This window comes from Leptonychotes weddellii, chromosome 12 (genome assembly GCF_054177405.1).
Source record: "Leptonychotes weddellii isolate Sample4059 chromosome 12, ASM5417740v2, whole genome shotgun sequence".
NCBI lineage: Eukaryota > Metazoa > Chordata > Mammalia > Carnivora > Phocidae > Leptonychotes > Leptonychotes weddellii.
The window spans coordinates 20,217,401-20,240,249 of NC_138380.1; the positions used below are offsets into that span (position 1 = coordinate 20,217,401).

The 22,849-nt window shown below is 43.6% G+C and overlaps 1 protein-coding gene and 1 non-coding gene across 8 annotated transcripts in view; one reads left to right on the forward strand and one right to left on the reverse strand.

Moving 5' to 3' along the window:
• Positions 1-22,849, reverse strand: part of NRF1 (nuclear respiratory factor 1) — a 131,359-nt gene that overhangs the window by 13,378 nt on the left and 95,132 nt on the right. For 5 of the 7 annotated variants that reach the window (XM_031023653.2, XM_031023651.2, XM_031023648.2 and 2 more), the window contains one exon: positions 19,612-19,736. In XM_031023653.2, the coding sequence (XP_030879513.1) occupies positions 19,612-19,736 (125 nt within the window). Of the gene's footprint in view, positions 1-5,157; positions 5,246-12,779; positions 13,217-19,611; positions 19,737-22,849 lie in introns of those variants that run through there. The other 2 variants (XM_081800102.1, XM_031023652.2) reach the window with 2 other exon arrangements.
• TRNAR-CCU (transfer RNA arginine (anticodon CCU)) lies at positions 14,941-15,013 on the forward strand. Its single transcript has one exon. It is a non-coding gene; the product is annotated as a tRNA-Arg (tRNA).

A 22,849-nucleotide genomic window follows, 5' to 3' on the forward strand; every position in this document is an offset into this window, starting at 1 on the left:
TAGGCATTAGGTATGTACTGGTATAGAGATGGAAGAACATGAAAGGAAATCAGGGTAAGAAGCTAGTCAAGTAGGCGGGTGGCAGATAAAGAGGCCGAGAATGACAAACAGGGACCAGATGGAAAGAGGACAGTCGCAGGGCAGAAAGGGGAAGATCATGAAAAGAATGTCAATATCAAATGAAAGGAGATTCAGGGAACCTTACTGATACTAACACAAGGAGGAAACAGAGAAAAAGTATTTCTCTTCCAGTCGTTCTGTTTCTGTTACATTAGCTGCTTCTGGGACATTTAATCTTTCTTTTCCGTGTTTTCTAACTCCATGGCTTTTGGGTGCATTTGAGGGATTTATGGATTAAAATATGTATTACACCTGGCGTGCCGAGTATTCTCAGAAAGCCCAGAGCAGCCTTACAGGTGCCTTGGCATAACAGGCACTTCTTGGCATACGAGGTTTTCTCCCCTCTTGCTAGACAATGTCACCCCTTTCGGAAAAACCACTTTCTGTGATAACTTCCATAGCAGAGATTCTGTCCTTTGCCTGATTTTTCAGACCACCAGGAAATTCCTCTTGCCCTCATCCCATAAGCCAAATGTTAAAAATAAATTCATTTTTACTTTATTAGTAAGTGTACTTCAAAACATATTTTGGAGGTAAAATTTCAGTTTCCTTTTGAAACTATTGGAATGTCCAAGAACATTAATGAAGTCAGGGTTTTGTGCTTCAGAACCACTGTGGTGTACTATCCTGCAGGCTGAGCTCCCAATGTAGGGTTGAACAAGCTGACTCCAAGGCCTGCTGATCTGCCCAATAGGGCTTTAAACTGAAAATGGCAGGAGAGAAAAGTGTTCACCTAAAGTTTGCTCAGGAGGACATCTGATCTGACTGTATAGAGAAGGGCAGGAGATGCCTAGTAAAATCCAGAAGAAATCCCTGGGAAGAAGGGGGACACTCAAGGTCCCCCAAGTCTGTGCACCAGTAGACAGGGTATGAGCAATATGTAAAGTGTTGATTTTTTTTTTTTTAGGATTTTATTTTTAAGTAATCTCTACACTCAACATGGGGATCGAACTTATAACCCCAAGATCAAGAGTCACATGCTCCACTGACTGAGCCAGCCAGGTGTCCCAAAAGTGTTGATATTTTTAAATAGAAAGAAGAAGGGGGTGGGGAGATGGGTAACTGGGTGATGGGCATTAAGGAGGGAACGTGATATAATGAGCACTGGGTGTTATATACAACTGACAAATCCCTGAATTCTACCTCTGAAACTAATAATACACTATATGTTAATTAACTGAATTTAAATTAAATTTAATTTAAAAAATTAGAAAAAAATAAATAGCAGAGCCAAGATGATAGAAACCTTAGGGGAAAGTCACCATGCTAAGAATTTGCAGAAGTCAGACGTAGAAATGAATGCAAGAGCCAATCAGGAGTTACCCAGAGTTAGGAATGGAGATTTATTTATTTTTCTGTCATTATTTTCAGTTTTTTTTTTAATTAGGGAAAATTTCAAATAGGCACAAAAGGAGAGAGACTAGCACAAGGAACCCTGTCCCTGCTGCCCCACGCCGCAAATGTACCCACCATCCAGCCCTCGCTTCTTCTAACCCAACAGGCATAGATTGAGGCACAAAAGCTTCCAAAGATGTTCTACTGTTTTTCAACCCTTCACATTTAGCACAATCTGTAGAGTACTATTTAGAAAGCAAACACTAAAAAAATTCTAAGAGCACATAAAGAGCAGAATTAAATTGGCTTTTGGCAGTAAGACACCTGAAGACAGCAGATTGTAAAGTAGAAATAAATAGTTATGGGGTTTGATAGTCACAGAAAGAAATCTATCTCAATAAACTTCATTTTGTTCAACTGTTTATCCTGCCTTTCCTATCTGGACTGTATATAGCATAACCAAATTGATAATGGGGACAAGTTCTTTACAAAAGAATTTCAGCTTCTGCCAGAAAGGCAGAAGGAATGATAACACTAGAGGAATCTCCATGTTGTTATCTCTGCACAAAATCATCAACGGCTAAGACCATTCAGGTGGCTGGAGGACGGGCCGGAGAGCAGAGGGCTCTGACATCCATGTGGGATGCAGCGCTTCTGGTACCCTACCCTGTGGCCGCTACCTGCTTTCGCCAGAGACAAGCCTCCATTGTGCTCGGTCAGCCAGACAGAGTCTGACAACACAGAACTTTCTTTTCTTTCTTTCTTTTTTTTCTTTCTCTCTTTCTTTCTCTCTCTCTCTCTCTTTTCTTTCTTCCTTCCTCCCTCCCTCCCTCTCTTTCTAAGATTTTATTTACTTGTCTCAGAGAGAGAGAGCACAAGCGGGGGGAGCGGCAGTCAGAGGGAGAAGCAGGCTCCTCGCCGAGCAGGGAGCCCGACATAGGGCTCGATCCCGGGACTCTGGGATCACAACCTGAGCCGAAGGCAGACGCTTAACCGACTGAGCCCCCCAGGTGGCCCAACACAGAACTTTCAAAAAGCACAAGCAAGACGGGCCCCCGGAATGTGGTGCGGAGGAGCAGCAACAGAACACCGCCTCCCCTGTACGCCCTGGTGCCCGGCGTACAAAGCCATCCCAACACCCTCCCACGGAGGGTTTTACAAATCCTTCGGTAACCATGCCAGCACACCGAGTGCTAATGGTGTGCATGTTTATAAAAGGCGATCTCACAGTCAGCTCTTAGTTGAGCCGAAGGGAGGGTCAGCCATTTCTCCGATACCTCCCCTCTAAAATGGAATTTATGATGTGCTTTTCTTGTAGCAGACTTACTTTCCTAATAATGTCTTCCTTGAGCTAATATGAAAACTAATTTGTATTCCTTAAGTACCCAGCAGCTGGGTTGGGGGTGGAGAAGATGGTCCAGGCTTACGCTGGATTGTTGGGAGAAACTGTCTAAGGATTTAAAATGTGTCATGACTAATTTGCATGACAGAATCTGTATGTGGCAACTGAGAGTTGACTATATTTACATTTATAAAACGGACAGCTACTCTGTCTTATAGGGCTGCTATGAGGATAAGGAACGTTACAGTTACATGATTTAAGTTCTGGAGAAAAAGGACAAGATCTAAATTTGAGATAGTTTTGTTATTTCACATAGGTTTCCTCTCGGGAGTCAAAGCTACCATGCAGTGGCTACCAGAGGCAGACAAATGGAGGAAGCAAGATTCAAGATCCTGCCCTTGGTCCCCAGAGTTGCTAGAAATGGAAGGTACCACCAGCTCAGTGGTCCACCCCAGAGTGTTGTCCGCACTCCACGTTGTACACAAAATGAAGGATTCACATACACACCCTTGGCCCTTGAGCATTTGCACGTTCTCGTTAGTCAGAAAACTCTCCAAACAGCAGGGCCGTGAAAGCTTAAGGAGGGGAAGACCAGGGAGTAGTCCAGCTGAAAGTGGACCTTCCTAAAATTAAAGTCCTTTCTCATAGTTATAATTCATTACTATTATTTTGGGCGTATGTGAGGGGTGGGGAAAGGCCATGAGATTCTTGGAGGAAAACAATTTTTTTAAGGTGGGAAGATAAAGATCACAATCTAAGTGATATGGCTGGAAGGAGTTGTTCCAAAAACATCCAGGCAAATTCCAAATTCCCTTTTTCCCTTCCAACAAAGCTGAAATAGAAACTCCAAGGCTGGCAAAAGCAGTCAAGAAACCATTTCAAAAAGTTTGGACTAATCTCTAACACAGTGTTGTCCACCAGAACTCACTGTAAAGATGGCCACGTTCTATTTGTGCGCTGGTCAATATGGTGGCTGCAGAGCACATGAAATGTGGCTAGTAGGACGGAGGAGCTCAATCTTTACTTTGACTTTAATTAAAGTTTAAATAGTGCAGCTCTAAAACCTTTCCCGAGCTTCCAGTGAACCACCTCCACAGCATAAACATGCCTCAATCGTGCGCACACTGTAGAACACGGTAAGAGTTGCCTTTGTTAACTGGAAACTCAATCTGAAACTGGATGCTCTGCATTCACCTAAAATATGTTTTCCTCGCATTTCCCTTATTTATATCAGGGTTGTTTTTTTCTTCCCCCTTTGCTGCTCTACCCCATCAACTTATTTTTAACACCACCTCCCCCTCCCCCAGGGCCCCCAGGTGAGAAACTCCACCAGCATCGGAGAACAATATAGCACAGCTCTGCAGTGTAGGACTACGAGCAGTACGGAAAGGCTGGGCTGGGCAAAACCCGAAGAATTGCTGGACGCCGGCTTCGGGAGCCAATCTGATAGCAAGGTTTGTCTCAGAGCAGTGTCTCAGTTTCCAGATTTAGACCCCTTCAGTGATTTTCAGATCCAATTGCTAGCTTTACAACGGAAAAGATGTGTTCATCAATTTCACTTCAAAAACCCCATTCAGCCTCTGAAACTCTCCAAAGAGGGGCCTTTCTAATAATGAAGATTTGGTGTAATTATAATGTCACAGGCAATTGTTCTGACAAAGCAAAACCAATATGTCTCCTTGCTGGGTCTTTGCTCTCAGTCTGACCAACAGGAGGAGAAAAGAGGCTTTGTCAGGAGCAGATGTGCAGTGGGAGGCCCCGGGGAAGCAGATCTGCTGAATGGGGCAGGTGCCACTTAGACATTCACTTTACTGACTCCAACCACAACCTCCCCTTCACTTGATATCCTGCTCTTGGCAGGAGGATGGGGAGAGAGCATCATACAAAAAGGAAGCGTGTTTATCCTGTTCAGGTTACGGCTGTGCCAGGCCGCCACTGCTGGGCTCTGCACATTTGCTCTTTATTACGCAAATGGTGGTGCTGGGAAGCGAATCCCTGTGTTTACACAGGTAACCTGAGAGCCAGAGGGCCCCAAACCATACTGGCTGCGATGTACAAGCTATCAGCGTTAATAACAGTGCGCTGACATTCCTTCAAAATCCTAATGGAAGCATAAATAAAAAGAGGCAAGTCCACTTTCCCCAAGAACCTTAAAGACTGCATTCTGTAGGAGTTGTTCCTGTCATGATATTCTGGTTCTTGTGTGAACCTTTTTACATGCTCAATTAAAACCTACTTTTTCATCCACGTATTAAACAGAAATGACTCCAATTAAAGTTGTCCAATTATGGCTCTGGATTTGGTATGCCAAAAAAAAAAAAAAAACAACAAAAAAAACAATTCCCTTTACAGAATATTACCTGCAATGACAGGCACCAAGATTCTGCTGGAATCATCTAAGACCAGAATCTGTCTTTCGAATACAAAGACTCAGAAAGATGTGGGGACCTAAAGGGAAGGAGAATGAGATAAGGACACATGTAACTTGGCCCTCATGACACTGGGGTTGGAGAGGAGACTGGTCAGTCCATCTGCCAGGTGGCAGGCACCACTTGGGAATCTCTGCCCTGAGTCTTTTGCCCAGAATGTCCCTGGCTCACCAAGGTCCCCCAGCTGAGAATACCTGACACAGTCAGACCAAGGAGTTGTGAAGGTATGCCAACCTAGCTTGACAATGTATGCTAATTCCCTCCGGGGCCCTGGGGAGCCAAGTCTGGAGGCATTCAGCTTTTAATATGGAAAGCGCCTAAAAGCTACCTCGGAAGGACATGGCCATGGCTCAGATGAATACTAAGAATAGAGACCAGTGTGTAGCAGCCTGTCATTTCATTGTAAAGGTTCTTCCTTTCTGTAGTCCTTAAGTCTTCAAGTAGCAGAGCCTAGATTAGCAATTTCTGGTGTACAAATGATGAATGCCTGCGGCCACCCTTATTTATAAATGGTATAGGGGAAACAGTACACCACCCCCTCTGGACGAGCAGACTCTGCAAGGAGAAAGATGAATCTAAACATCACACTGACACTTTCAAGAGAGCCCTGGTCTTTCTGGAGGTATCCACAGGTCAGCATTTTTACGGGAGACAAACAAAGGCACCAAAGAACCCTGACAATTAGAAACCCCTCCAGCTGTGGGGGCTGTGTCTGATGAGTGACAGGAAAGACCTGGTCATTCTAGAGAACTGAATCTCAGTTTGGTTTCTCTAGCATGCCTGAGGGGCACACTATGCTTTATCAGTAACAGAGGCTTTCTAAGGCAGGGATTCCCAGGGAGTGGATCTCACACTGCTCCCTCCAAATGGAGGCTCACTGGACCAGATCCCAAGAATGTGTCCCAGAGGAGCTAAAAGTGAACCCTCTGAAGACTAATATCTTTCCCGTTCAGTCTGAGTGTTTAAAAATAATAACAACAACAACAACAACAACAGCAGGAGCAATAGTAATTAAGAGTTACTGCATACAATGCTCCAGGCACTAAAGGGAATGGGACGAAAGAGTCTCTGCTGGCCCCTAAGATTAGTGTGATCGACCTATCTCCCTGGATGGGCAAGAGTGGGGTGTCAGAAAAACCGCCATTTCCCTCTGACAGCTATTCTAGAAGGCATTTTGGATTTTAGGAGGTAACTGTGAATGGAGTCGGGAAGGAGGACAAGCTTCAGTGCTATAAAAGGGCTGGGCAGTAACACATCTGGGGCAGAAAACTGTAACTGTAAAGCCCTCTGGGTATTCTAGAATTGAGAGCCCCGGTATACACCTCTATGTTCCTATTTCAGAAGCAGCCATGTTTTCGTGGTGAAATCTGGAATTCATCCAATAGTAATGGCTTCTTTCAGCCTCGTGACCCACTGGGCTCTGGATATTTGATCCTTTTTGGGGTCACTATAAATCATTAAAGCGCCTCGCCTCAAGATGCCTGTAGCCAAGAGAAATCTGCATTTGTAAGGCATCTGGGTGGAAACGTGTAAGTGGCCTGGGTCATGCATACAGAGACTAGGAAGTGGGTCTAGGTGTCTCCACTGCCTCTTGTCTCAGGTTTTCCTGCTCCGGTCTCTGCGGTACACAAAAATAGGCCAGTTCTTCTTGCAACCCTCCTGCCCAGCTGTTTACTGGTTGCGGATTACTGCAGTCACATGGTAGTGGGTTTTTTTTTTTTTTTAAGGACAGCCATGCTGTCTATGAGCTGAGAAGGTCACTGGGAGGCAAGGCTCATGAAGTATTAGTGTTGTCCTTCTCTGTGCAGAGGGGGCACAACTTGCCAGAAGAGCACAGTATTTTTGCTATATAGCCTTTAGATCAATGCTATGCAATATAACTTTCTGCAATGATGAAAATGTTCTGTATCTGTGCAGTTCATGATAGTAGCTACTAGCTACATGTGGCTATTTACATTTAAAATTTTTTTTTAAGATTTATTTATTTATTTACTTGAGAGAGAGAGTGAGCACAAGCAGGGGGAGGGGCAGAGGAAGAAGCAGGCTCCCCGCTGAGCAAGGAGCCTGATGCGGAGCTCGATCCCAGGACCCTGGGATCATGACCTGAGTAGAAGGCAGACGCTTAACCGACTGAGCCACCCAGGCGCCCCATACCTATTTACATTTAAATCTGAATAAATGAGAATAAAAAATACAATACCTCAGGCCACACATGGTTGTTGAGTGCTTGAAATGAGGCTGTGACTGAAGAACTAATTTTTTTATTTTACTAATTAACTCACATTTAAATCCAACAGCCACAAATCGTAGCTACTGTATTAGACAGCACACCTTTAGAGATCCTGCGTTTTGATGCCATTTATTTATTTGCCTCTGCTAAGATTTATCATGACACTGACTTCTAAGGTGAGTAAAATATGGCTATAACCACTCCTTAAAACAATCCTGCAAAACAGTGACCACACAAAGGAACAGCTGAATCAGATGAATAATAAAGACAATGGTTTTCACTTGTTTTATATCTCCTTGACTTCCTTGGTTGGGTGGGTTGGCAAGAAGGAGTGAAGAGGAAGGAAGGGGCCCACATCAGGCAGTAGAGAGTACTGGAGAACCGGGTTTGCTTTCCAGTTTCACCATTTAGTTGCTGAGTGACACTGGGCAAGTCCCAGCTTTAGCTGCCTCCACAAAATAGGGCTCATGGCTCCGTTCTACCCACCTTCCTGTTCTACAGTGCAGAGGGTGCTTGCTTAGTCACTGGCAAAGGGGTTATGGTGACGGTGGGGGCCATAGTAGTAAAAACAGAAAAGGAAAGAAAGGAGGAAGACAAGAAAATGATGAAGGTCCTAAATAATGATGGTCAGTGCTTACAGTCAAAAAGCTAAAAGACAGCTAAAGTGAAAGTTATTTTCCTGGTATGACATCTACCAACATGTTTTCCAGAATGAAAACTATCATTTTAAGAAAAGAGTTAGTTGACTTAAATAGGGAAATGATGTCTGCAAGGAAAGCGTGTTGTCCAGAGGGCATTTGAAGCATCCGGGCCCTGGGTGCTGACTGCAGGGCTGCCGCTCCCCAGTGCAGCGCCTGCTTCCCAGGGGCCCCAGCTGTAGGCCCTCACGTACTCACCCCTCCACCCTCTTCTTACTCAGCCATCCTCATCTGATTCCTTTTTTTTTTTTTTAAGATTTTATTTATTTATTTGATAGAGAGAGACACAGCGAGAGAGGGAACACAAGCAGGGGGAGTGGGGGAGGGAGAAGCAGGGGGAGTGGGGGAGGGAGAAGCAGGCCTCCCGCAGAGCAGGGAGCCGGATGTGGGGCTCGATCCTAGGACTCTGAGATCATGACCTGAGCCGAAGGCAGACGCTCAACGACTGAGCCACCCAGGCGCCCCCATCTGATTCCTTCTAAGAAGTGATCTTTTCAGGTCTGCGAGTATGCTCTACCTCCCCCTCCATTTAAAAAAGACCCATGATTCCAGGGGCACCCGGCTGGCTCAGTCAGCCGAGGATGTGACTCTTGATCTTGAGGTCGTGTGTCCCAGACCCATGCTGGGTGTAGAGATTGCTTAAAAATAAAATCTTAAAAAAAATGAAAATAAAAAAGACCTATGATTCTAAAGGGAAAAGAGCTGTACGACAGATGAATCTTCATTTGCTTTTTGACAGAATAGGCAACACCTCGGCTTGGTCTGACTGACACGATCCTAGGAGCTAAGCTTCCCGTTAGGTCTCCCTGTCAGTGGAAAAGAGGGTCATTTACTCGAAGGGAGGGTAGCCTACGGGTCCACAGAGTGCTGCTCTTTGGGGACTTTCAGGCTGGGAGGCTTCCGGCCTGGGACTCCTAGCTCACATAAAACTGCTCAGGGGCTGCCTGCTTCAGGTCCAGGGAGTACTGAACTCGCCGTCTTCGGATTAAAGGGACAAATGATTTAATTGCAAAGAACAGCTCGTGTCGCACTTTATGGTGACTGAAAATGTACCTTTACAATAAAACTTAATTTAATACATTTGTTTAAACTTTAATTAAAATAGTGAGGGAAAAAGTGATTTAGTGCATACTAGAAGAGCATACCAGCACTTTATTTTTTAAAGATTTTATTTGAGAGAGAGAGAGCAAGAGCAGGGGAGGGGCAGAGGGAGACACAGACTCCCCGCTAAGCAGGGAACCCGACGCCGGGCTCAATCCCAGGACCCCGAGATCACGACCTGAGCTGAAGGCACCCGCTTAACCGACTGAGCCCCCAGGCGCCCCTACCAGCACCTTTTTGGAGGAGCAACACTGACATGTTTCCTAAATTAAATTAATACTGACATCTCCCCTGACTCTTTTGGGAACACGTCCATATACTAATGTGTCCAGAGAATGAAGAGCACAGAAAAAGGGAGAACGAGAGATGTATTTTATAGTTTATCATGATGAGCACTGGCACTTTATCTCTTATTTTTAAAGAAGAGCTGGATCAGAAGGACCTCTAGTGAGTAATAATGGATGATGGTGGTGGTGAGAATAAGGACAAAAGTGAAAAAAGTGCCCCTTTGTGATGGAGATTGAAATCCAATGCAGCTGTAGATCTGAAGAGAGATTACGCCCTTAGGAGTAACCGAGAGCCCTATCAGCTATGGCAAACTAGGCGCTGGGAGCCAGCAGCCTTCGCCCCAGGACAGTGATATAACCGAATCCAGGAGCCCTTAACCAGTCCCCTTCAATCGAAGTTCCTTCAATTTCCTTCCCTCAAGGCTATACAGAAAGAGCTTCTGATGTCCCATTTTTGCAGCGTTTACTTCTGGAGCATAAATCCTTCAACTGCATAAGGTAAGCATATGGATCAGTCCTGAAGTCAGGGAAGCACAAGAGTACTCTGCAAGAGTACTCATGCAACTGAACATATTCTGGGGAATGATGAAATTCGGGGAGATGAAATTGATGTGGACAGCTAATAACTGTTTTATGTTTACAGTGCATCCATGTGCCAAGCACTATGCTAAGCACTCTACAGGAATCACTCTGTTTAATGCTCCCATCAACCTCATGAGCATGGAACAACCATTAGCCTAATTTTATAGTTAAGGCTTAGAGAGGTTAATTCGCTTGCTCAAGATCACAGAGCTTGGTAATGCAGCTTTTAGAGTAAGCAGCTAGGCCAGCAGACCCTCCCATCTCCCTTGCCCCTCTTACTCTCAGCACTAGACCAGATATCCACAGTTAAAATGACCCCAACCACCACTTCTATAGCAGAGGCTCTTAATCCTTTGGTGGGTGGAGGGGCAAGGCGTGAGAGGTGGGGGGAGGGGTTCTCTAATCTATTTGCACATCTGATCAAAGCTATGGATCCCAGATAAGTACAAAAAATTTATACAGAATTTCTCAGGGTCCAAGCCCCCAGGTTAAGGGTGCCCTAATGTCCTTGTAATACATACAAAGTAGGTTTCCACAGAGAATTAAAGCACACACATGCTGCCTCCTTCAGATCCAGCGGCGCTTACCTCTTTATAATCAGTACAGAACAGACCTTTCTGCCGTCCTTTCTCACTTGGGAGGCCTTGCGGAATAGGAATGTGTGTTCCAATCTCTCATGCAAAAACCCCACCCAGGAATCCTGCTCTCTTATCTGAACTTCATGTTTCTGTCCTCATCTATCCACTCTTTTATCCCTCTTGCTAAAAAGATCAAATTTTTAAAAAAACGTATTCCAGTGAGCATAACTGAGATTAAACTGGAGAAACATACATATTTTTAAAAGTTTTTCTTTCTTTTTAAGATTTTATTTATTTATTTATTTATTTGAGAGAGAGAGAGATAGAGATGGCGCGAGAGAGCACAAGTAGGGAGGAAAGGGAGAAGCAGGCTTCCAGCTAAGCAGGGAGCCCCATGTGGGACTTGATCCCAGGACCCTGGGATCATGACCTGAGCTGAAGGCAGATGCGTAACCGACTGAGCCCCCCAGGCACACCTTAAAAGTTTTTAGTAGGGTCAAAAAAAAGTAGCCAGGTGGAAAGGTGAAGACAGGTTCAGTGTGAAGAAAAGACAGAATTTTTTTTTTCTAAAGGAATTAAAAATTGATTTCACTTGATTTGGCAGTTGAAATGGGTAGTAAAATGCACACTAGTTTTACAGTGCAGGAAGACTGAGTGGGGTCTTTTATCATTTAGTTGGAGGAAATTTATGTTGATGAGTCTTAAGGGGGACCCTCAGGCAGCAGGGCTGTTGCCCGCGCCAGGTCAGAACAAAGAGGGACATAGTGCACGGCAGAGAAATGAGAAGGCCTGCTCTTTCTGTAAGTATAATGTTTATACCTTGTAATCAGCTTTAATTTTTAAACAAACCCAGCCCTCTAGTCCATGTGTCTCCATTCAGGGCTGGCCCCAGGTCTCAGCCAGGACAGCACAGGTAGTGGATGGTCTCTGGGTGTCTGAACGGTAGAGAAAGATGCATTTTCCAAACTCTCTGGCATGACCCAATCAAGGGCTGGAGGCAGAGCCAAAGGGAAGGCACAGTGAGGAGCAGGGGAAACAAATTAGCCACCAACTAGCTCCAGGCAGAAATGTACATTCCCCAGAGCCCTCTCTACCACCTCGGTCCCTACCTTCCTAGCGGCAGGTGGGAATGCTGAAAGAGCTCTGGCATCAACTGAATGGTGGCAGGAGGGCTTGGACAGAAGCTTCTAGGGGGTGAGGAAACAACTCATAAGCTGGGTTCACTTCCTTGGGAACATCATCTACTCCCCGCCCCCAAACAATGTCCCTCATTCTAAACAACACCCACCCACCCCCAATCAAATGAAAATAAGACATGTTCACTAATTGCAAAGTGATCTGCTCATAAAAATACTAGTGTGATAGCTGACCATTGAATGCTTCTACAATTTCTGCCACTGGAGAACCACAGACTTACGGGCTCTCCTCGGCTAACAAAGGGAAGTGCGTGTGCACTCACGCAGGCAGAGGGCAGGGCTGCTGGATGGGGGGCACTTGGCATCAGAAATCACCACAGGGGGGCGCCTGGGTGGCTCAGATGGTTGAGCGTCTGCCTTTGGCTCAGGTCATGATCCCGGGGTCCTGGGATCGAGTCCCGCATCGGGCTCTCTGCTCCTTGGGAGCCTGCTTCTCCCTCTGCCTCTCTCTCTCTCTGTCTCTCATGAATAAATAAATAAAAATCTTTAAAAAAAAAAAAAAAAAGAAATCACCACAGGCTCCCTACGGCCACTGGGGACAGCTGGGGCAGATGGGCACTGCGGCTAAGCTAGACAAAGGCAAGTGGCTTCTAGCAGGGATGGGGAGAAACACCTGACATTCCCGAACTTATTTGTTCAACACTGGGAGACAGTCATCACTCTGTATTTGTGGGGTCACGTTGAAGGGAGGCAGCATAGCTGAGTGGCATGGAGGCAAACTGCCTGAATCCAAATTCCACTTCCGCCACACTCTGTGTGAACCTGGCCAAGTTACTGAAACTTTCTGGGTCTCACTTTCCCCATACGTTAAATGGGCATAATAGTGTTTACCTCATAGGATTATTCTGAGTTATTTAAATAAGTTCATGCACATACAACACTTAGAGGGCTTGCACACAGCAAGCATTATATAAATGTTTATTAAATAAATAAAACTGATAAGACAATGGAATTCAGAGACAGTGCAAGGTCAATAGTGGGAAAGAATGCAGACTCCTAGCTTGGAGTACTCCGTCAGGGGAGTGTGCCCCACCCTCATTTTAGTACAAAAAATGAAATTGAAGAAGTTGGGGGAAAAAAGGGAAATTAAAATTTCAAAGTGTAAGAACTGAGCCTCCACAGAATTCTGCATAAACAGAATGGACAGCCACGATTTCTTAATCTAGAAAGACGCACCTGGTTTGGTCTAACTACAGGGACAGTGTCCCCTCCAGCAACAATTAGTGTCTCATTCAGCTCACTGGGGTAGTATTAAGAGCACTTGCTTCCCACTCCTGGTCCATCTCTGTGATAATGAGTACTCCCCACTTCCCCTGCCCTAGGGAAAGATGGGGCAGAAGGAGAGGAGAACACTTAAATTAGTTAAATTAAAATAAGACTTTAACACTATATTAATTACACTGGAAGTAAAATTAAGAATAAAAAAAGGCTTAATTCTTCTGGATGAACTTTATTTATTTACTTTTTTTTTTTTTCTGGATTAACTTTAAAATTTCTGTAAAGGTCACTCCCCCCACAAACCTTTTTGGAATTTTGATTGAATTTTTTCCAAATTTGGAGATAGGCCTTTTACTAACTGCTAATAATAACACCACAATAATAAAATATTACAGTATAAAGAAAAAACAAATAGATGAATGGAAATAGAAGATCCATACAAAAGACCCTACACAGTCTATTTAAGAATTCTGCATAAAAATACCAAAAACATTTTTCACAGAACTAGAACAAATAATCCTAAAATTTGTATTGGAACCACAAAAGACCCCATATAGCCAAAACAGTCTTAAAAGAGAAAAACAAAGCTGGAGGTATCCCAATTCCAGATTTCAAGTTACACTACAAAGCTATAGTAATCAAAACAATATGGTACTGGCACAAAAATAGACACAAAGATCAGTGGAACAGGATAGAAAGCCCAGAAACAAACCCACGATTATATAGTCAATTAATTTTCAACAAAAGCAAGACTATACAATGGTCAAGACACAGTGTCTTCAACAAATGGTGTTGGGAAAACTCTACAGCTACACGCCGAAAAAAAAAAAAAGAAACAGGACCACTTACACCAAACACAAAAATAAACTCAAAATGAATTAAAGACCTACATGTGAGACCTGAAACCATAAAAATCCTAGAAGAGAGCACAGGCAGTAATTTCCCTGGCATCAGCTGTAGCAACATTTTTTCAGATATGTCTCCTGAGACAAGGGAAACAAAAGCAAAAATAAACTATTGGGACTACATCAAAATAAAAAGCTTCTGCACAGGGAAGGAAGCAATCAACAAAACTAAAAGACAACCTACTGAATGGGAGAAAATATTTGCAAATGACATATCTGATAAAGGGTTAGTATCCAAAATACATAAAAAACTTATAAAACTGAACACCCTAAAAACAAATAATCCAGTTAAAAAATGGGCGGAAGACCTGAACCGACATTTCTCCGAAGATATCCAGATGGCTAACAGACATAGGAAAAGATGCTCAACATCACTCACCACCAGGGAAATGCAAATCAAAACTACAATGAGATATCACCTTACACTGGTCAGAATGGCTAAAATAAAAAACACAATAAACAACAAATGTTGGCGAGGACATGGAGAAAAAGGAACCCGACTGTTTGTGGGAATGCAAACGGGTGCAGCCACTGTGGAAAACAGTATGGAGATTCCTCAAAAAGTTAAAAATAGGACTACCCCATGATCCAGTAATTGCACTACTGGTTATCTACCCAAAAAATACAAAAATACTAATTCAAAGGGATACATGCACCCTGATGTTTATAGCAGCATTATTTACAATAGCCAAATTATGGAAACAGCCCAAGTATCCATCCATAGATGAATGGATAATACACAGTGGAGTATTATTCAGCCATAGAAAAGAATGAAATCTTGCCATTTGCAACAACATGGATAGAGCTAGAGAGTATAATGCTAAGTGAAATAAGTCAGAAAGACAAATAATACCATGATTTCACTCATATGTAAATTTAAGAAACAAAAGAAATGAATAAAGGGAAATACAGGCAGGATGCCTGGCTGGCTCAGTTGGTAGAGTTTGTGACTCCTGATCTCAGGGTTGTGAGTTTGAGCCCCATGTTAGGTGTGGAGCATAAAGAAAAAACTAATAAAATAAAAAAATAAAGCGGGAGTAGGGGGAGAGAGAAATCAAGAAACAGACTCTTAACTATGAAGAGCAAACTGATGTTTACCAGAGGTGGGGTGGGTGGGGGGATGGTGAAATAGGTGAAGGGGATTAAGAGTACACTTATCATGATGGGCACTGAGTAATGCACAGAATTGTTGAATCACTGTATTGTACACCTGAGACTAATAGAACACTGTATGTTAACTATACTGGAATTAAAATAAAAAACTAAAAAATGAAAGAATTCTGCATATGATAAAAATGACATTTCAAATCAGTTTAGAAAGGATGGATTTCAACCTTTTTATGGAATAAATGGTACTAGAACAGATTATGTAGGGAAAAAAAAATCAATTCAGATTCCTACCTAATGTCATAGTCCAAAATAAATTCCAGATATTTGACAGTATTTATTTTTTTTAATTTTTTTAAAGATTTTATTTATTTGTCAGAGAGGGAGAGAAAGAGCATAAGCAGGGAGAGTGGCAGGCAGAGGGAGAAGCAGGCTCCCTGGTAAGCAAGGAGCCTGATGCAGGACTTAATCCCAGGACCCCGGGGTCATGACCTGAGCTGAAGGTAGACGCTTAACTGATTGAGCCACGCAGGCGTCCCTATTTTACAGTATTTATTTATTTATTTATTTAAGATTTTATTTATTTATTTGACAGCGAGAGAGGGAACACAAGCAGGGGGAGTGAGAGAGGGAGAAGCAGGCTTCCCGCAGAGCAGGGAGCCCGATGTGGGACTCGATCCCAGGACCCCGGGATCATGACCTGAGCCAAAGGCAGACGCTTAACGACTGAGCCACCCAGGCGCCCCTATTTTACAGTATTTAAAATAAAAAATGGGACCACAGAAGAATTGTTATATATTTATCTGATTTGGGGCCTATGTAAATGTAAAGGCAAAAGACAAATAATTATGGAAATAAAAATGAAAGTAACAGAAGTAAAATAAAAATAAACTGAAAAAAAAACCCCTATTTGCAACATATACAATTAAAGGGGTTATATCTTTAAAACAGGATACTTTCTTAGCAGCTCTGATAAGAGGCTTAATGGGACAACAGTTGAAGCACATGATTCCCATTATCTTTATTGATTAACTATGAACTATCTGTTTAGTCCCTCCCCACCCCCATCTAGCTTTTAGGAATAAAAGACAGCTGCATGAATATGCAATAAGATCTCAGACATAACAGCACCTTGGAAGAGGTGGCCGAGGGTCAATATAGTTCCTACTTTTAAGTATTTTTGCTGAATTAGGAAGGAAGAAAAAAGATGTGTAGATCTGGTTGCCCGACGATGGCTAACCATGGGTGGCGAGGTCAGGTGAGAGGTGACTGTGGGTCACAGAGACCCTCAACCCCTGTGTGGGCCTGCCTCACAGACTACACAACCTTTTTTTTTTTTTTTAAAGATTTTATTTATTTATTTGAGAGAGAGAATGAGACAGAGAGAGAGCATGAGAGGGGGGAGGATCAGAGGGAGAAGCAGACTCCCTGCCAAGCAGGGAGCCCGATGCGGGACTTGATCCTGGGAGTCCAGGATCCTGACCTGAGCCGAAGGCAGTTGCTTAACCAACTGAGCCACCCAGGCGCCCCAGACTACACAACCTTTTATATTAAGGTGTTGGGGGGTGGGGAGGCAAGGAACGACTGTGAGAAAAAGAAAAGAAAAGAAAGGAACAGACAAGAAAAGATGTAAAGGAAGGCACTCATGGAGAGGCCTTCCCTAGTCTTAGGCAATTCTACCTGCACTTCAATAAAAAGAAAGGCACCTGTGAAAACTTTCAGTTGAACCAAACCATGAAATTCCATCCTAAGAGACCAAAGACCTATTTAGTGCTATCAAAAAAGAGAGAGCATACATGAAATAAAGTAATGCCAGTGCCTGAGGAGTCCCCTTAGTGTTGGGGTGGGGCAGAGTCCAGACAAAAGGAGACATCTTCCGGGTGTAACGTCTCTGTCCAATCTGCCTTGGTGACCCAGAAATTAAACTTCTGGCGTGTATGCATGGGTTGTTATCTTTCACTTGAAAACCACTGTCCTACAGGACACTGCTTCATATCCTTGCTGCCCAGACATCTCTCACCCACTACCGTACTCTATCAAGCAACACACACAAAGGTTCTCCATCCCAGAAGACGCAGAAACTCCCTCTGCTTCAGGCCTAAACAATATCCAGACTGCTCTTAGAAGAGCTGTCTGCTAGCAGGATTTTTATTTAAACCATACTCTGGAATCTGGGGTGCATTTCTTTTTCCCCAGTAGTGGCATTTCCAAAAAGCACCTTGTTCCTCTACCGTTTGGTTCTTCCTGATAATACTCTTCCTGATAATCAACTTGGTCTACTGGCAGACACCATAAGGTTATCATCACAGAAGTGACAAACTTTGGCAACAGGGCACAATCTGAAAGAATGATGAAAAGAGAATTCCCCGAAAGTCTACCCAGATACCAAATCAGCTATTTACATGGGAAAGATCCGGTTCCAGCCCCACAGTAAACTCTATAGCCCTCTGGGTAAAATGTCAGAAGACAGAAGGAGCATCAGAATTATTTGGATCATATCCAGTATTAGATTCACTCTCTGGATTCCCAAGGGAGAGATGAAATGATTGGCTTTCCCCTGAAATTGCTGGCGTAAGGCGCAACTCAACGGCCTGGTGTGAATCAGAAACGCTGCGCTGAGAAAGTGCTAACTCCAACTCCCATGTCTTAGTTCGGCACGTGTTGGCAGTCACGCACTGGGGACGGCCTTCTTTGGGAACCACTGGCTTTTAGGATGTAGACCAGAATTTTCCCTTACTGCCAACACAATCAACTACATAAAATCAACACAACTGATTCACACACACCAAGGCTACTGAAAAGAGGCAGTTTCCAGGAATCAATAGTAGTGGGTGTGGTTCAGCTTTACTGTACGGCTGAATGGGTCCACTTGGCCAGAGATCCCCAGGGTCCTTATACTTACCTATAAATTCATGTGAGAAGGTGAGGCTGAGGAGGAGCCAGAACTCTAAAGCTGTCTATTCTCCTAGCCCTGACAGATCAAGACCATTAGAAGGGATAACAGTCTCCTATTAAACCCAGGCAGAGGAGTATCTGGAGCATTCCACAGGGAGTAACAGCAATCTGCACTTCAGAAGAATGTCGCAGAGCCAGATATCCTATCTGTTCAAGGTAGATTAGGACTCAGAAGAGGAATAGCATAAAGTAAGAAAGTAGGGGTAGGATTCTAGCTAAAGGGGGAGGTTTTCCTTAAATCTACCTATGATCCATTTCATCCCGAACACACATGGCTTTAACCTGCAGTGTTCTGGCTAAGATCAAGTCTATCTCTGTTAGGGTTAGTTCATGGAAGCCCCTAACCCTACAGAAAAAGTAGGCTGTGGTTGTAGTATTTGATTTTGTTGTTTGTTTGTTTTTTAAGAAAATGATTCTCAGGGGCTCTTTATATTGCCTGTGTTATTCGCTGGGTGACAGACACAAGTACTTTCCTCTTCTCACTTCCAAAGGAGGACACAGCTTTGGGTCTTTCATCAAAGACTTTTCTAGGTACCTTTGTTCACTTATAACAACGGGTCTATCCTTTAAAAAGTGTCAGGAACTTCTGTCTCAGACACTGATGTCATTAAGGAACTTTCTGTCTAAATAAGATTGTTATTATTTATCCTCTTTTCAAGACTAAAAAGAAATCTCCAAAAACCATGGAGTACTTAACTTGTCCTACTTAACCTAATTATATATATATATATTTTTAAGTTTAATAAACAATCACAGTGTCACAGAATGGGGCTGGTCCTTCTCTTTGACCCAGACTTTTGAGGCACTTCCCTGGGCAGCCCAAGTCTTGGTAACTGACTTCCAGAGCCTGCTGAAGCGGATCCAAAGAGCTGGGCTGGAGTTGTAAATTTTTGCCACCATATTTCTATGAACTTTATCCCTTTTGTTTATTCAGGAAATCACCAATATCCAGGAAGTCAAAGAGATGGGAAAGAAGGGCAGGGTGGTGGCGTGTTATTGGCTAAATCCAGAGGTCCCCGGCGAGGCCACATTTAACAGAAGGCAGACTCACGGCACCAACCAGAAAAGCGCCTTCATCACAGCTCGCTGACTGACCCTGTGTGAGATGCTGGTGCCTTTCTTAAGATAGCACATTCTAACTTACAATGTACCTGCCCATGGGAGGGTCTCTGCTACAGCAAAGGACATTGATCTACCCCATGGGAGAGTAAAGGACAAAATGTGCCCCACAGCAAATTTTAAAGTACCTCCCAGGCCTATCACAGCAAAATACTTTTCAAATAAGCAATTCAGTTAGATAGCCATTATCATGGCATCCCCCCCGCACCGCCCCGCCGAAAACCCCAAGTCTCCTACTAGTGAAAGGAATCAGAGGCTCCTAGGATTTCACTCGGCATCAGTTGCCTATCAATAAAGAAAAACTCAAATCAAAGCTCAACCTCTTTCTGAAGGGTCTGCTGTCAGTCATGTCATGAAGGTTTAACTGGAAACAGGGAAGATAGTCAATAAAATATTTATGCTCTCTTACCATTAGCATCTTGGACTCCAGTAAGTGCTCCGACAGCTGCTGCGGTTTCCCCGGACAGTACGATCTGTCCCCCCCCTTGCAAGGTGGCCTCGGCCAGTGTGGCCACAGCATGGGCGGCGGCTTCACTGTGGGCACAGGAACAGCAGAGAGGGGGATGTGTAAGTTGAATAAAGGTACAGCACTGCAGCAAGACAAACCATCTTCCCAACCCTTCCTTGGATCTCTCTACCGACTCCATGGGTGTGAGCCCACCAGTGAATGCAGGAGTCCAGTGCTGCTGGACAGAGCCAGAGGAATTTTTAAATGATAACAGTAAATAGCTAGAGAACCCCCAAGTCTCACAGATTTATTTTTTTATTTTTTTAGAAGATTTTATTTATTTATTGGACAGAGAGAGACACAGCGAGAGAGGGAACACAAGCAGGGGGAGCGGGAGAGGGAGAAGCAGGCCTCCCGCGGAGCGAGGAGCCCGATGGCGGGGCTCGATCCCAGGACCCTGGGATCATGACCCGAGCCAAAGGCAGACACTTAACGACTGAGCCACCCAGGTGCCCCCTCAAACACCCGTTTCTTAGACTTAAAGAAAATCTCACATTAGCTTTATAAATCTGGCTATGGCTAAGACCCTAATATCCTGCAAAGTCTAGCTCTTCTCTTTGCCTCAGGGTACATGTGGGCAGTGCTAAATTAAGGCTTGAAATTTTAAATGATCAGGTAAGCCCAAACTCCTAGCTTCTAGAAACACAATGAAACAAGAAATCTCCCTTCACTGCAAACACTTTGTAAAATAGAAAGATATTAACCATCTGTTTATAGTGAGCACCATTCTAGCAATTTGTATCCTATTTTTCTTTTTCTTGATATGCTTTTCCCAAATGCACAAATACCCATTTTTATTGATTCTATGATGCTACAAACTAGAAAATGCACCATTATTTTATGTGCCAGCAAGAAAGAAAATATGCCTGATAATTGTAGTCTTGTAGTATCCAAATTTCAGAGATGTTAAAATGTGAAAGCAGCAGAAATTCAGCACCTCTCCTGGGAAAGTATCAGCTCCCACTTTGCACAGTTACTGAAGGAGTATCAAATGTGGGCATGGAGTAGAGGGGGTGGTGTCATCCAGTTCTGCAGAGATGGGCAAAGTCCTGGATTTGACACCGAAAAAGCCAGTTGATCCAGCTTTGCTCTGAAGCTGCAGGCCCTAACTCTGGCCGGCACACCTTGTAGTCACGAGCTGTAGGTGGGATTGGGGGGATGAGGGGCCGTGGACTGGTTAGGGTAGACATGTCCTTACTGTGGGCAAAGCAACATGTACCACACTCAATAGTGTCACTTTCACTTATGAAAGTCAGCAGACAAGTGAAGCAACTGACATAATCACTTCCCTGGGGGAATGTAAGAATTCTAGGAAGCAGGAGAAGAAACCCAATGGATAGAAAAGTCCCCTTAAATAGAAAATTCTCCCTTTCTTACTAATTTGATTTGTTTTTTAATTTTTATGTCTCTGTTCAAAAGTTATTTTTTTCTGATAATAAAATACACATAGCATACTTGTTAAGGTTTCATTAAATATAAAAGAAACTTTAAAAATATCATCGGAGATAAGTTATTTCCTTCTAATCTTAAATACAACAGCTAATAATTAGGATCATACTGCAGTTTTATAGCCTGCTTTTTTTCACCTAACATTGTATTTCTCCATGTAAATACCCTTTGACATTTATTCAAAATAATAAATGCAAAATTGCTGACACACACCCCTCTTTTTTTTTCCTAGTCACTCATCTGTGGCAACTTTCAAGTTCCTGGCTTCCTTTGAGTTAGTTCAAGGTCATAATTACGTATTTCAAATTTGTTTGCTTCCTTCATAAATATTTGGGGGTGTAACTGAGGCTGAGCAAAAAGCTCAACAGTCCTAGAGTGCACATGCAGCCCATGTGAGAGCTAAGATCACCCTCCATGCTGAGACACACTTCTTGGTGATCCGATGCCCAGAGTCAGTCATTGCACAGTATCTGTAACATTAATTTAGAACTGAAAGGGACCTCTGATCTGCAATTACTACTAAAGCTATTCTTTACATTTTACATGGTAGAGTTTAATTTTAAAGTCCTTCAAAAATCTTGATTAGAGATCATAAAATTATGGGGCGCCTGGGTGACTCAGTAGTTAAGCATTTGCCTTTAGCTCAGGTCATGATCCGAAGGTCCTGGGATCGAGCCCCGCATTGGGCTCCCTGCTCAGCCAGGAGCCTGCTTCTCCCTCCCTCTCCCGCTCCCCCTGCTTGTGTTCCCTCTCTAGCTGTCTCTCTCTGTGAGTCAAATAAATAAATAAAATCTTTTAAAAATAATAAAAAGGGGCGCCTGGGTGGCTCAGTTGGTTAAGCGACTGCCTTCGGCTCAGGTCATGATCCTGGAGTCCCGGGATCGAGTCCCGCATCCGGCTCCTTGCTCAGCAGGGAGTCTGCTTCTCCCTCTGACCCTCCCCCCTCTCATGCTCTCTCTCTCTATCTCATCCTCTCTCAAATAAATAAATAAAATCTTAAAAAAAAAATAATAAAAAAAGAGATCATAAAAATAATGATTTCATGTCTAGATCTTTAATCTTTAATATATTTTAAGTAACTGATGTTTCTTAGAAAATTTGAGTATCCAGCTGTCACTGATTCATGACAAAAATATTTCACACTCTGTCCTGAGACATCGCGGAGAGCTGAAAAGTCTATTCTTTGAGAAAAGCTTCAGCAGTGTGGTATTTTGAAGAAGGAAGCTGTAAATGAGAATTGTTTATACGGAAATATGATCTCTGTTTACAGGTTACCTCAGTGACTGCTCCATTCCCCATAGTTTTTGTCACAGTTTGTATACTCATATTTCTGTGACCATGAAAGGGGATGTCCTGCCCGTCTTGGAGACCCTGGAGACGGGCTTGCAGTGTGGAGTTTTACGGGCGATGAAGGGAGGACAGCTACGTGGATGTGGAAGTGCACCTGTTCCCAATCACACCTATTTTATTACGTCTGAAGCTCTACATATTTGAAGTCATTTTCGTTAACACCTTTCTAAAATATGTTTGACAGAGGAAAGGATGTGAACCAGCCCAAGCCAGTGCAATCCGGGACCAGAGGTGTGAGGGGGATGACAAGTTTACAGGCTGGGGAGGTTGGTTATCTCATCCCTGCTCAGGGGCCAGAGGCATGGCAGTGATGGAGGGATCTTCCCCGTGGGGCATGACG